This window comes from Pyxicephalus adspersus, chromosome 4 (genome assembly GCF_032062135.1).
Source record: "Pyxicephalus adspersus chromosome 4, UCB_Pads_2.0, whole genome shotgun sequence".
Classification (NCBI taxonomy): Eukaryota; Metazoa; Chordata; class Amphibia; order Anura; family Pyxicephalidae; genus Pyxicephalus; species Pyxicephalus adspersus.
The window spans coordinates 57637515-57650280 of NC_092861.1; the positions used below are offsets into that span (position 1 = coordinate 57637515).

Genomic DNA, 12766 nt, shown 5'->3' on the forward strand with positions numbered 1-12766 from the left:
TGTTTTTCCTTTTTAAGTAAGTAATGAGCTAGAAACAGAAACACTTGGTATCAGATGTTGCGTGTAAGGTACAAACTCTAGCGATTCTACAACTAAAAAAGCTTAGTAGTTTAAAAGCCAAACATTATAGAACACTTTTACCTTTACTTGAATAATTTTAATATTTACAAAATGTTAAGTTTGCATGTTTGCAAATATGATGTATTATTATTTGAGTAATTTTTGGGGTATCCATGAAACCTGAAGATATTTGACTATGGGTGAATTGGTACAGCTTGCCAGAAACATCTTATTGTCTATCAAAGGTGAATTACACCAGTACATGCATATACCATTCACCTCAGTTGTAAATACATGGCAGGATTTATGTACTACAACAGCAGAAAATGTGCCCATGTATATACATACTCATAGGTCACCAGTAATAAAATAATACCTTATGTTGCTTCGCATGACTGTGCTCTAGTGTGCTTGATGCATGTTTATAGGCTGTTGCCAAAACAATGTGTCACTTCTATTTGGATGTTCTTCTTAAACTTTTATGTAGTACATTTTCTAATTATCATGAAACTTTGAAGGGTTCAGTATCAAGTGTATATATAATACTGAAGAATATTAGCTGAACTAAATTTTTTTTCTTACATACTTACAATGACACTGTTACCAAGTCCAATTGCATGACTCTTATGCTGTGTTTTATTCTATCTTAGAACCTAGTTACAATCCTATCAACGGAGAGGACGACTCTATATCATCAGGAATTAAAAGACTATCTCTCAAAAAAACTACAACCTCCAAAGGTCTAAAACTGGTAAAACCTTCTGCACGAGTGACTGGCACCAAAGTGTCAGACCGGCACACACTTGGTATTAAGAGTAGTAGCTTTTCCTCAGGAGATGTTGCCCTGATAGACTTTGGAGAAGACATTAGTCCACTAAGCCCAGGTTTTATTTCTCCTATAGTGGAACAGACTGCTCCTTCGTTAGCTAAATTGGCAATGGATGCCTTTTCTTTGCTTGATAAAACTCCTCCCCAGAGTCCCAATCGCTCGCTTCCTCGTCCTCTTCATCCAACTCCTGTGGTGGATTGGGACACCAAACCTTTACCAGCTCCTCCAGCTTATGATGAAGTGGCACAGGATGAAGATGATTTTGAAGTATGTACTATAAATAGTCCGGATGTTCTTTTGGCTCACAGAGAGAAAATAACCCATCTTCAGAAAGCTAGAGAGAAAGGAGAGGCTAACTATGGCTGCATCCCAGAAGCAGAAAGGGCTCCTGTTAAAATCAAATTGGAGGACAATCTATTTCTTCCTCCAAAAGATTTAAAGCATGCAAGCTTTTCTCATTCATCAGAAATATTTGAGGAACTGCAACAGGAATGCATGAAGAGGCTTAATGTTCCTCCGTCAACTTCACTGTCTTCAACTCCCAGCCCAAGCTCTTCTACTGCAAACTTTATTGTCACTATATCAGAGGACAAACCACAAATACCACCACGAATTCCAATACCTCCCAGGCCAGTGAGACGCGAGCATGAACGCTGGTCTGGAGAATTGTCTCCAGCTTTTGGAGCAGAGGAAGTGGGTAGAGCTCCTTTACTGCCTCCAAGGGACCCATTGTCTCAACCCACATCTCGGACTCCTAGCCCTATGGCTTTTCAGGTGGGCTCCCCACAACAGAGGTCTAACCTTTGCTCTCCTTTGTGTATAGGCCTTTCTACATCTCCAGGAAAACCAATGCCCACCACTCAGAGTTTTGCTTCAGACCCTAAATATGCTACCCCTAAGGTTATTCAAGCTCAAGGTAAAGATTCTTCCAAAGGTCCTTGCATCTTGCCTATTGTGAAAGACGGTAAAAAGGTTAGCAATACACATTACTATCTTCTTCCTGAGCGACCTCCATACCTGGACAAATATGAGAAATTTCTCAAAGAGGCACGAAGTCCAGAAGAGACTTCAATGAGCAGAAGCATATCTACTGCAACTGTTAGGCCCATGGTGCAGCAAACAGACTTTAAAGCAAACTTTTCATCCAACAACAGTAACTGTTCATCCAAAAGTGCTGTGAAGACATCCTGTAGCTTGCAAAAAATTGTTTACGATGGCACAGATAATTTTAGACCCTCAGAAAAAATCAGACTGGCAAGTAACCCTTTAATATCAAATCTTGTTTAAAGCAGTAAGTTCATTGTTGTGAATGATAATGGTGTGTTAACAGAAACCAAAATGTTTGTGCAGATACAGTGCTTGCTATTCCTGTAAAAAAAGAAATTTGACTCAATACCTACTTATGTGCTGTTCAAGCAGCCAGGTAAGATGGGGTAATACATGATTAAAGCTAGATTTGTAACTGAGATTTAATCTGCTAGCTGGTTCTACAATAGGATAGTCATTAAATTCTGAAAATAAAAAGAGGAAAATACTGATATCAGTCCTAGGAAATTTTGATGCAATATGAAACTATCCTGTGGGTGATTTTGATGGGATTGTGCTTTCCAGAAAGTGGCAGCTGTTGGTTTGAGGACGGAGGAGTGACATTTTTAACACTATTGTAGAATGGAGAGAGCAATGTCTGTGGAGATCAGCAACCAGTGAGAGATCATTCTGGTGCAGGCCTTGGTGTCAAAAATTCATCAGGACAGGGCTATTGAGTCTATGGCCCTGATTTATTAAGACTCTCCAAGACTAGAGAGAATACACTTTCACCAGTGAAGCTGGGTGATCCAACAAACCTGGAATGGATCTGGTCTAGGATTCAAAGCATTTGCTAGCAAATAGCAAATGACATTGAAGAAATTCATTCCAGGTTTGCTTGATCACCTAGCTTCACTGGTGAAAGTGTATTCTCTCCAGCCTTGGAGAGCTTTAATAAATCAGGCCCTATATGATCATCAGGCTGGTAAACAAGATCCACGTAGGTCCTTATCAGGCCATATCCATAGGACATTATACATTCAGGAAAATTTAAGGGCCCTGACACTTCCATCTCCATTAGGGCCTGGAATGTGCAAAATCTTGAGTTCATTATTAAAAGAGATAAGACAAGTTGACCGGCCAATGTTTAGTTTAAGCATCAAAATCCTCCTAGTTATTTCAAATGTCAGGTCCTGGGGAGTGGTAAAACTCCCAAAATATGTTGGCTATTTAATGTCACCCTAATATGGTTTAATAAAAACTTATGTGGACTCTGTGACCATTCATCTGGCACTGTTATTAGATTACATATTTATAAATTCATTAGGAGGCCAATATTTCTGACTGTAGATTTAGGACAGTAATGGGCATTTGTGCAGATGTATATGAGAAATAATGCACATTAGTGATAAAGCGAGGTTTAGAAAGTTTTTTAAAATCTTCATAATAATAAAATGTGAGTGACATTCTTTCTTATCTGCCTCAGCTACAACTGCATTTTTACACATCCTGCACATTTTTTCTTATTTTCTTTCTGAACTCATTTGAACATTTCCTTCTCCTTGCTACATAAAGTACCAGTGGAGTATGTAAAGTGTGTATCAGTAGTTGATAATTTATTGGGTACAGGAGAGTCTTGAACCACAGCCCGCCTCCAGCAGTGCCTTCATTATTGAGAGATAAACCACTAGAGACACGAGTTGGATTGTTTATGCTATTATTACACATTTACTATAAAAGTTCTGTTAATTTGTAAATGGAGTCTGGAGCCTTTTGTATTTCACTCCCAGGTGAAATACAAGGCCACGCAGTCTGTCTCTGCCTTGCTGTTTACCTGTCAAATGCTATAAATTTAGGTTGTATAAACTAAAGGGGTCTAGAAGATAATAGTTTAATGGCAGATGGTGGACAGTGTTTTATGTTGAATCCAAACCCTGTGGACAGCCTTGACCTGGAAACCAAAGGCTCCAAAGAGTCATGAGAATCAGTTTGAAAACTAACACTAGTTTCTATCAAGCATCGCATGAAAATCCAAGTCAGTAATAACTGCAGGCCTATCAATTAGATGGGCCAGTCTGAGTATAGTACCATGCCATGCCTTGTGTAGACGTCAGAGTATTCCTAATGCAAGAAATTGTTCTTTGTAAAAAGTGACTCTAAGAGTTCAGCATAAAGGTATGCCTGATGGTTTGCTCATTCCATTCAACAAAAGTGAGGCGATTCGAATGTCTGTGTTTATTTTCTGAATGCATTCTATCCTAACTCTTGTGATACTTGATGCTCTGATCGGAAAAGGGTATTAATTTGTCCTGTTATATGCATTTTATCATATGAAATCTTTGATAAATATTACAGTATAGCCTGTCTTTAAAAATTACTGATTGTATTATGGAATCCAGAAATATACCTGAAGTCCAGCTAAAATAGTTTTTGTTTAGTTTTGGATGGAGTGTAGTGTGGTGGGATTAGAACCCTTACCAGGTTTTATGCTACTCGGTTTTTCTAGAAAGGTTTCCCCTTGTATACTATAAACTTCACAACTGGAAGGAAGTGGGGAAAGTCTGTATCAGAGATACGGACAACAAATATTAAGGGTTTCCACTGCTCTCTAAATGCATTTTATTTATTTTTTTCAATACATTTTTATTGAGAAAATATTTTCATAAAAGAATTAACATGCAGGACATAAAAATATAACAGTATATACAAAACAGTCAGCAGTAATTACAGGGGGCACAAATCCAAATGTTATGTTGTTTAATTAACACCTGAGCAGAAAGCCTGGGGATCCGAGGTTTCAGTGAACAGGTGAAGGCCCATCTTGGGACCATTTTCCAGACTACCATTCTAGCAATAGAATACATTCAATAATCATATTTAAAGGCACGTTTAAAACAAGCGAACAAGCAAAAAAAAAAAAAAAAAAAGGGTGGCAGAGAGAGGAGGAGGGAAGGAGACCGAGTTTCAAGTAACGGGACACCAGTTACTATACATGAGCCCAGGTGTAAAGGAAGACACCCTCAGATCGCACTTTTATAGTAAAGAGTGAAGCATCAAAATCTCTCGAGATTTTGATAATGTTCAATCCATGGGATTTGCAATTGATTCTCGAGTCTGGCTACCATATTCTCATTATCCAGATACCATGTTATTTTCCTCTTCACCTGAGTCACCATAGACCAGACTGCCAAGACTTAAGTTGCCCGATAATCAGCATCGGCCATATTTTTATGGGCATAAGAGTAGGAGTGGCTCAATTGGTTCCTTACGAATACCCCTACTCAAAAGGCTATAGATAATCTGGTAAAAAGCAGCATTTTTATTTCGGTGTTCAGATGGGTAGGTGAAAACTGTGTGGATAGCCCCTCACTGACTATTAGTTTCAGCCACTCAGTGCCTGGGATCGGTGGGGAGGAGGAACGTTTACAGAACACTCTAGTAAGCAGTTACAGTTCTCTTGCTATATGTTGCAAATGATCATAGGTAACCTGCTGTCCCCAGGACACATTTGACCGCTTTGCCACAGCCTGCTAATGCGGTTTTAAAGCATCTATATTAAAATGCTGCTCCTATTCATTTTCCTGATACCCAGGGCTTGGAGCAGTTGAGTAGTGGTTGGCAGTGGTAAACCGAAACAGTACTGCAATAAAATTGAAATCTATTTAAACATAAACTCACTATTGCAGATTTCCTCTTACTTCCTGGCTAGTGAATCTAATCAATGTGACAGTAAGGGCTATTTCCCACCCACAGTGTAAAACCGTATGGCTGGCCTCTCCCAGAGCACAGAAAACTTCTGCTTTGTGCTCGGGAGCCCGAAAAACCACACTGTGGGTATTCAGAGTTGTACACTGCCACAACACAAATCTTCGAACAACAACCATGCGGCCAAAAGCAACTTGCCCCAATATGCTGCAGCCGGCAACAGAATGCTATGGTTCCCCATGGAGTAGGAAGAACCTTCTAGGGAAAACGAAGCTTTGGATTTCAGTACACATCCAAAATGGTTTCCTATCCTTCCTAAATCTATCCAAAAATATTTTGGCTTCATCTAATATTTAAGGACTTACATACAAGGGCAATTTCTTTTAATGAGAACCATCATCTGGGGTTGTACAAAAATCTGAATATTCAGCCTTGAATTAGTTTAAAAGTGTATTTTTGGCAATAAAATATTGTTTTATTGGCTACCTTATTTAGCTTTACTTATGTAGAGGAAGCAGGGGTTACCCAAATACTGTTATTTGCTGCAATGTCAACGGTCTAAGCTCTTACTCTGAACAGGCAGAAAGATGGAAATGTGTACTATGTACTGTATATGTAAGGAAATGCACTTGGTGTTGCAGCAGCAACTAGACTGGTGATACAGCAAATTAATCCATAAAAGACAACATCTCTCATATGTAATTCTATTTACTACTGTTTATTTATACTTATGTCTTAATTTTGTGTTAAATTATGAAAATGTAATGCAATATTCTATGTATTTGCAAAACCAATAAATAATCTCAATAGGTAGATGCATTTGCCAATTCAATGCAATAATTTATCGTGTTGATAAGAATCATTTCCTTTTATCAGGTTCAGGATATGGTTCATGGAGTAACCACAGAGGAATGTCAGGCAGCGCTACAGAACCATGGCTGGAATGTCCAAAAGGCTATCCAATACCTAAAAGTATAATTTCATTCTGTTTTAATTATTTATATTTGACATATTTATGACACTGTATACTGTAAATATGCTTTATGTTTGTGTAAGTAAAATTAGCTATCTGATGGCTGTCTTCTCTATAGTCATAAGTCCACTCTGGAGGAAATACTCCACCTTCTGGTAGCATTGTTGTATTGCCATACCTAACTACTGTGATTTACTGTAGGTAATCTTGCTGGGGTGTGTTGGTTTAGAACCCTCATTTGCTCTAAAACATTCTGCCAAATCATTGTGAAACTTTAAAATGTTTAGCTCTTTTTTTAAATTTGCTTTGTTTTTTTTTTTATCTATAAATCACACCACATTCTGTTATTACTGCAGGTCGAACAGCTGTTTTGTCTGGGTCTGAAGACTCGTATGGAGTGCCACAAAGTGCTGGAGACATTTGATTGGAACCTGGAGACAGCTAGCTCCCACCTTCTAGAATCATACAGTGGCTCTCAGCAAAAGTATGCCATCTTATGCCACCTATATCCTAATATCAAAGTGTATAGCCGACAATTTATGTTAGGTATATTCAGTATCATGCCCCACTGTACAGTTAAGCAATTTTTCCACATCTGTTGAAATGCTTTTTACCAAGAGATCCTAATAGTAACAAGCACTTCTTGTTACAGGCTTACAGTGCAATGCTCTTTTCTTTGGCTGTTGGGGTGCTTCTTGGGATGTCCACATGCCCCCTGCACACCTGTTATGGCCCAAAAGCCAACTGAAGCAGTGCACATGGCATGCTAGCAATGCTGCTACTAATCACAAGGCATGGACTCAATGTTGTCAGCCTACAGCAGCAGTTCAGTTACTAATACATCTCTTTGTAAGACACTTTGCAACAGATTCACAAAATATTTTCTTAAGAATACAAAAAACAATCCATGTATGTATTTCCATGCCCCTAGTTCTTTACAATATATAGTGCAAAGTTAATTTTCCAGTTAGAGATGAGTTTATGGTAGGGGTTTACTGCTGGCAAATCAAATTCAAAGTGATAAGTAGAAAGGTTTTATTAGTCAGAAACAACTAACATCTTTTTAATAAGGAAAATACAGTTCAAAGGATAAGTTAATTTGTAATGTGAATATGTTGACTTGAAGAATGCATGCATACAAGCAGCTGTAGTAGGTAGGTGAGATTAGCTGGTGAAGCCTCAACTTCTGAAGATCTTGGTATGAATACCTGTAAAGGAATCTCCTTGAACTAATACCCTAGACTTGGATGGAATGTGCATATATGTAGCATAGACTATAAGAATAACAAATGCTCAATTGGCACCCTTTAATGAAATACTCAAGAAATGGACACAACAATATTAATCAAGCTTATATATGTAACACATAAATGCCCCACTTGTCCCACTTTTCTTTACAACATTGCTTAAGTTCACTGAGGTTTGCGGGCATTTATTTTGTGCACAGCACTCTGCCACAGGATTTTGATCAGGTTAAGGTCTGGACTTTGACTCAAACATATCTAACACCTTGATTCTTTTTGGTTGGGATCTTTTGGGGTGCTTGGGATCATTGTCTTGTTGCCTGACCTATTTTCAGCTGCGGAATAGATGACATCACATGTGCATCTAGAATACTTTGGTATACATGTTAATGGCAACTCCATGACTGCAATGTGGCCATACATACATTTTTGTCTTGGATATTTTGGATATCCAAAAAACACTGTTCCAGAAGACTTTTGGTTTGTTCAGAAGCACATTTGCAAACCTAAACCATGCTGCCGTGTTCTTTTTGAGAAAAGAGAAATATCTTTACTGGAACGGTATTAACATTTTTTGACATTTTCTTGCTTAAATTCTTTAATTTGGTTGCTAAATAATGAAGGGTGGCTTATTATTTTACAGGCGATGATGCATCCCTGTTGAAGAGACGGCTTACTTGCACAACATTTATCTACCTGGACTGATGCATTTGAAAGGATTCTCTGACCCAAGGGGCATTGCAAGACAGTTCTCTGGTTCTAAATCGGCCCTTACGTGGGCTTCCTCAACCCACAAGGATTGAACTTTTAAACCATCTCAGTGTTCTTCTACATGGACATGCGTTAATGTTGAGTTTCCTGTTTTAATGTGTTTTTCTCTTTCCCCTTCTCCATGCTTATATGGGAATCTTATTGTTTTTATATAAAAAGATGTGTAATTTTAATATATAAAATATCTATATATATATATGAATATATATATATATATAAATATAAGATATAAAGTTTATTTGGCAAAAATGAGGTTGTGTTTTTTTATCTTTTATTTTACATTAGTGTGATATAACTTGTGATATAAGAGAGAGAGTAATTGTTGGTATTGAGTACAATAATTAAGTGATCCTTTATGCAACTATGCTGAAGACAGCAAAGATGCCTCAGTTTTTGAAAAGTTTTCACACATGTATCTGGGTTAAGACTGCAGAAACCTTTCACATGATACAATGTTATAGATTCTTACTTTCATACTGTAGGATGTGTGAGGTTACGGGTACCCCAGTCCTTGCCATGGAATAGGCCTGCAACTACAGGCATTTAGGTGATACAACATATAGCTGTAACCCCTGAGGCCTTATTATTATTATTAATAATAATAAACAGGATTTATTTAGCGTCAACATATTACACAGCTCTGTACATTAAATAGGGGTTGCAAATGGCAGACAGATACAGGCAGTGACACAGGAGGAGAAGGAGGAGGGGGCCCTTCCCTGAAGAGCTTACAATCTAGGAGGTGGGGGAAGTATCACACAAGTATCACACAGAAGGGGAGATACGTAGTGGTGGGAAACAATGAAGGTTTTTAAAAGATAGAAGAATATTGGTAGGCAAGTTTGAAATAATGGGTTTTAGGTGCTCGTTTAAATGAGAAGAAAGTAGGAGCAAGCCAAATAGGACGAGGAAGACCATTCCAGAGAGTTGGGCAGCTCTATAAAAAGCCTTGGAGTCGTGCGTGTGATGAGGTTATGAGTGAGGAAGTCATTAGTGGGTTATTGGAGGAGTGAAGAGAGAGGCTAGGGAGGTATTTTTCTACCAGGTCAGAAAGGTAAGTGTGACAAGAACTGTGGAGAGATTTGAAGGCAAAGCACAGGAGATTGAATTTGATTCTATGGTGAAATGGAAGCCAATGGATACCCTTACAAAGAGATGCAGCAGAAGAGGAGCGGTGGGAAATATGTTTGTCTGGCTGCAGCATTAATAATAGATTGTAGAGGAATAAGTCGTGTTAGTGGAATACCAGAAAGGTGGATGTTACAGTAGTCCAAACGGTAAATAAGAGTTATGAAGTCAAAGTAATGGTTGCAAGAACAGCTATTAGATTATTTCAGTGTTTATCATTCACCTTCTCTGGGAAATGTCAAACTTTTGGCAGCTAGAAAATCACTTGATCACTTATACAGGTTTTCAAGCACACTCTTTTCAACAGTCCATTGCAGTCATTTCCAATCCTGTAAGGTTAGAATCATTTTAACACTAGCAGTGCTCATGATAGAGATTGGTGGGGCATTCAGTTTCCTGATCATTGCAATGATGGAACCTAGAAACACTTGTGATGTGAGCACTTCATGTTTCAAAGTATACCAGCTTTAGACACCAGGCCAAATTTAGCTCAATCACTTTTTGTTACCGACTTGTTTCTATTGGTTACAGAGGAGACACCAAGAGTCTCTTTAGATTATCAATGTCTTTACAAACAGAAACCCTTACCATTTTTGTAAACTGTCATATAAAAATCATGATAGCCTCCTTGTGGCAGTGAAGGGCTTATTTAGACCTGAGGTTTTTCCAAGCAGTTTTGCTACATTTCCATTTCCATTTTTTGGATTTTTAGACAATCAATGCAACGTCAAGGGGTGGTTTGCCATCTCTGAAGCCTCTAAAGACATGAATGGGAAGTGTTTAAAAACACCTAAAAAGTCTAGTATAGGCATTTGCAACTGGTTGTTGTAGATTTTTTTAATGACTGGTGCCTAGTTTTTTTTCTAGGCTTTAAAAAACAGCTATAAAGGCAGGTTCAAATACTAGCGTTTACAAATGCCTGAAAAAAACAGGGGTTTTTGCTTAAAAATACGATAATTCCTCCCTTTTTTACCACAGATCTGTATTAAGTCCTAATTAATTTAGCAGAAAAACCAAATGTTGAAAAAATAAATAAAGCCAACATGTATACATTTTGAAAGAAACACACTCATGCAATGAGAATATAGAAATGTAGTTCCACATCTTGGATTTTTGAAGTGTTACACTACTACTGTTACACTAAACCTAGAATTTAAAATGAATGTGAGATTTTGGATTGGAGTTATACATCGTAATTAATACTTTAAAAATTATTTTTTGTTGTTGTGACAAGATGTAGAGATAATTATACAAAGTTGAACTAAATAACTAAAAAATTGCAAGTAAGCAGGTTGTTTACTGCAGAGGGGACAGACAATGACCCATCAAGATGGCTAAAAATCCTTAGCCTAGAAGATAATGGCCCCCACAAGGAGGAGTGGGTTTATTTAAAAAAATCAAGCTGGTAAATTGACTGCAAATTTTATTAAAAAAACAATGGTGATGACGCATTTAACCATTATCACATATTATACAGGCTGTTGGAATTTTAAATCCAAAATAATGGTCTTATATCATTATGACACTCAGACAGCAAAATATTAGTCTGATGTTTTATTAACACATCAAGTTGAGTATTTTCAAGTAAAATACCCAAATGACATAGATTTCAAATGACTGCTATTTGTTGAAATCGAAGAGCTGACTGATGGTCAATGAAGTGTCCTAAAGCCATATGTGGGGGAACAACAGGTACCTCTTCAAACAGCTACTGTCAAAGTACATGCATCCAAAGGTAAAATTAGATTGCATCAATTGAATGTGTGTAGTAGCTGTGCCAGTAAAAAATGTTCAAAAAAAGCATTAGAGCAACACATGCAGGCAAAGACCACAATGTACTGATGAATCAAAGATGTTTTTTCCCACAGTAGCAATAGACATACTCTGATTCCAGAGCTGTTTTTAGGCATTTTTACATAAGGACAGCTTGTACTCATCAAACCAATGTTGAATTCTGCATTAGACATTATAATTTCAACACAATGATCAAAATCACACACGATATTCCAGCAAGAACAATTTAGAAACAAAAGAGTTACAGATAAGCCTAGTCAAAGCCCTAATTTTAAACCCATAGAAAAGAGTGGTCAAGAATTTCAGTGGCAGATACTTGTGTTGCACAAAATGAGTATAAAAGTAACTTTTTGGTCAAGGGTGTACTTACTATTTGTACAGTACACCATTACATCTAATAAAATTTTGTTGAATAAATTATCATAAGGCAAATTATGCCCTTGCTTGTATTGTTATTTAATCATAATCTGTATGTAGCGTTTGAATGAAGATTTAGTATTTGCCTGTTTCAGTATGTTTAAAAAGTCAAAAATTTCTTTTTCTGAAAACCAATCCATAATTCATTTTTAGCTACCTTCAAATAAGAAATTAGGAATATTCACTAACCAAGGATTTGATGTTTGCATCATTGACTCTCTATGAGATTTGTTTAGGAGGTCCCCCCCAGAGCGGTTTTATCTCAGCAATTAGGGTTGTACTGTGTACAGGACCAGGTACCTTTTTTCTCAAACATTCTTATATGTTTATGTGGGAGAGTGTTCTGGATAGATCTCCTGATCTCCTGATCACTGAAAGACCAAGGAAATGGGCTCATCAGAGTTAATTATGTACCTTATTTAGGGAAAACATCTGTAAAATTGTGATGTACTGATAATATACCCCTGATGAACTCTACTGGTGATACAGATCTACAGTTAGTACTTTACACACAAATTTTGTAGTTGCCTATTGACAGGATGTGAATGGTCTTCTTTATGATCTAACACAGTGGGCCTGATTTAATAAAACTCTCAATTCTGGAGAGGATACACTTTCACCAGTAAATGGTAGTAATTGAGCAAACCTCAATTACCTAACATATTTCCTAAAAGTCATTTGCTATTTGTTAGCAAATGTTTTCAATCCTGGCCCAGAACCATTTGCTGGATCTTCCTCTATCCAGACCTTGAGTAGACATGGAGATGTTTTCCTCTATCCAGACCTTGAGTAGACAAGGAGATGTCTTCCTCTATCCAG

The 12766-nt window shown here is 37.4% G+C and overlaps 1 protein-coding gene across 13 annotated transcripts in view; it reads left to right on the plus strand.

Moving 5' to 3' along the window:
• Nucleotides 1-8860, plus strand: part of TNK2 (tyrosine kinase non receptor 2) — an 83695-nt gene extending 74835 nt beyond the window's left edge. For all 13 annotated transcript variants that reach the window (XM_072408287.1, XM_072408288.1, XM_072408277.1 and 10 more), the window contains 4 exons: nt 711-2143; nt 6497-6592; nt 6950-7077; nt 8481-8860. In XM_072408287.1, coding sequence (XP_072264388.1) covers nt 711-2143; nt 6497-6592; nt 6950-7077; nt 8481-8487 — 1664 coding nt within the window. In that variant the 3' untranslated portion in view covers nt 8488-8860. The remainder of the gene's footprint in view (nt 1-710; nt 2144-6496; nt 6593-6949; nt 7078-8480) is intronic.
• The last annotated feature ends 3906 nt before the right edge of the window (nt 8861-12766 follow it).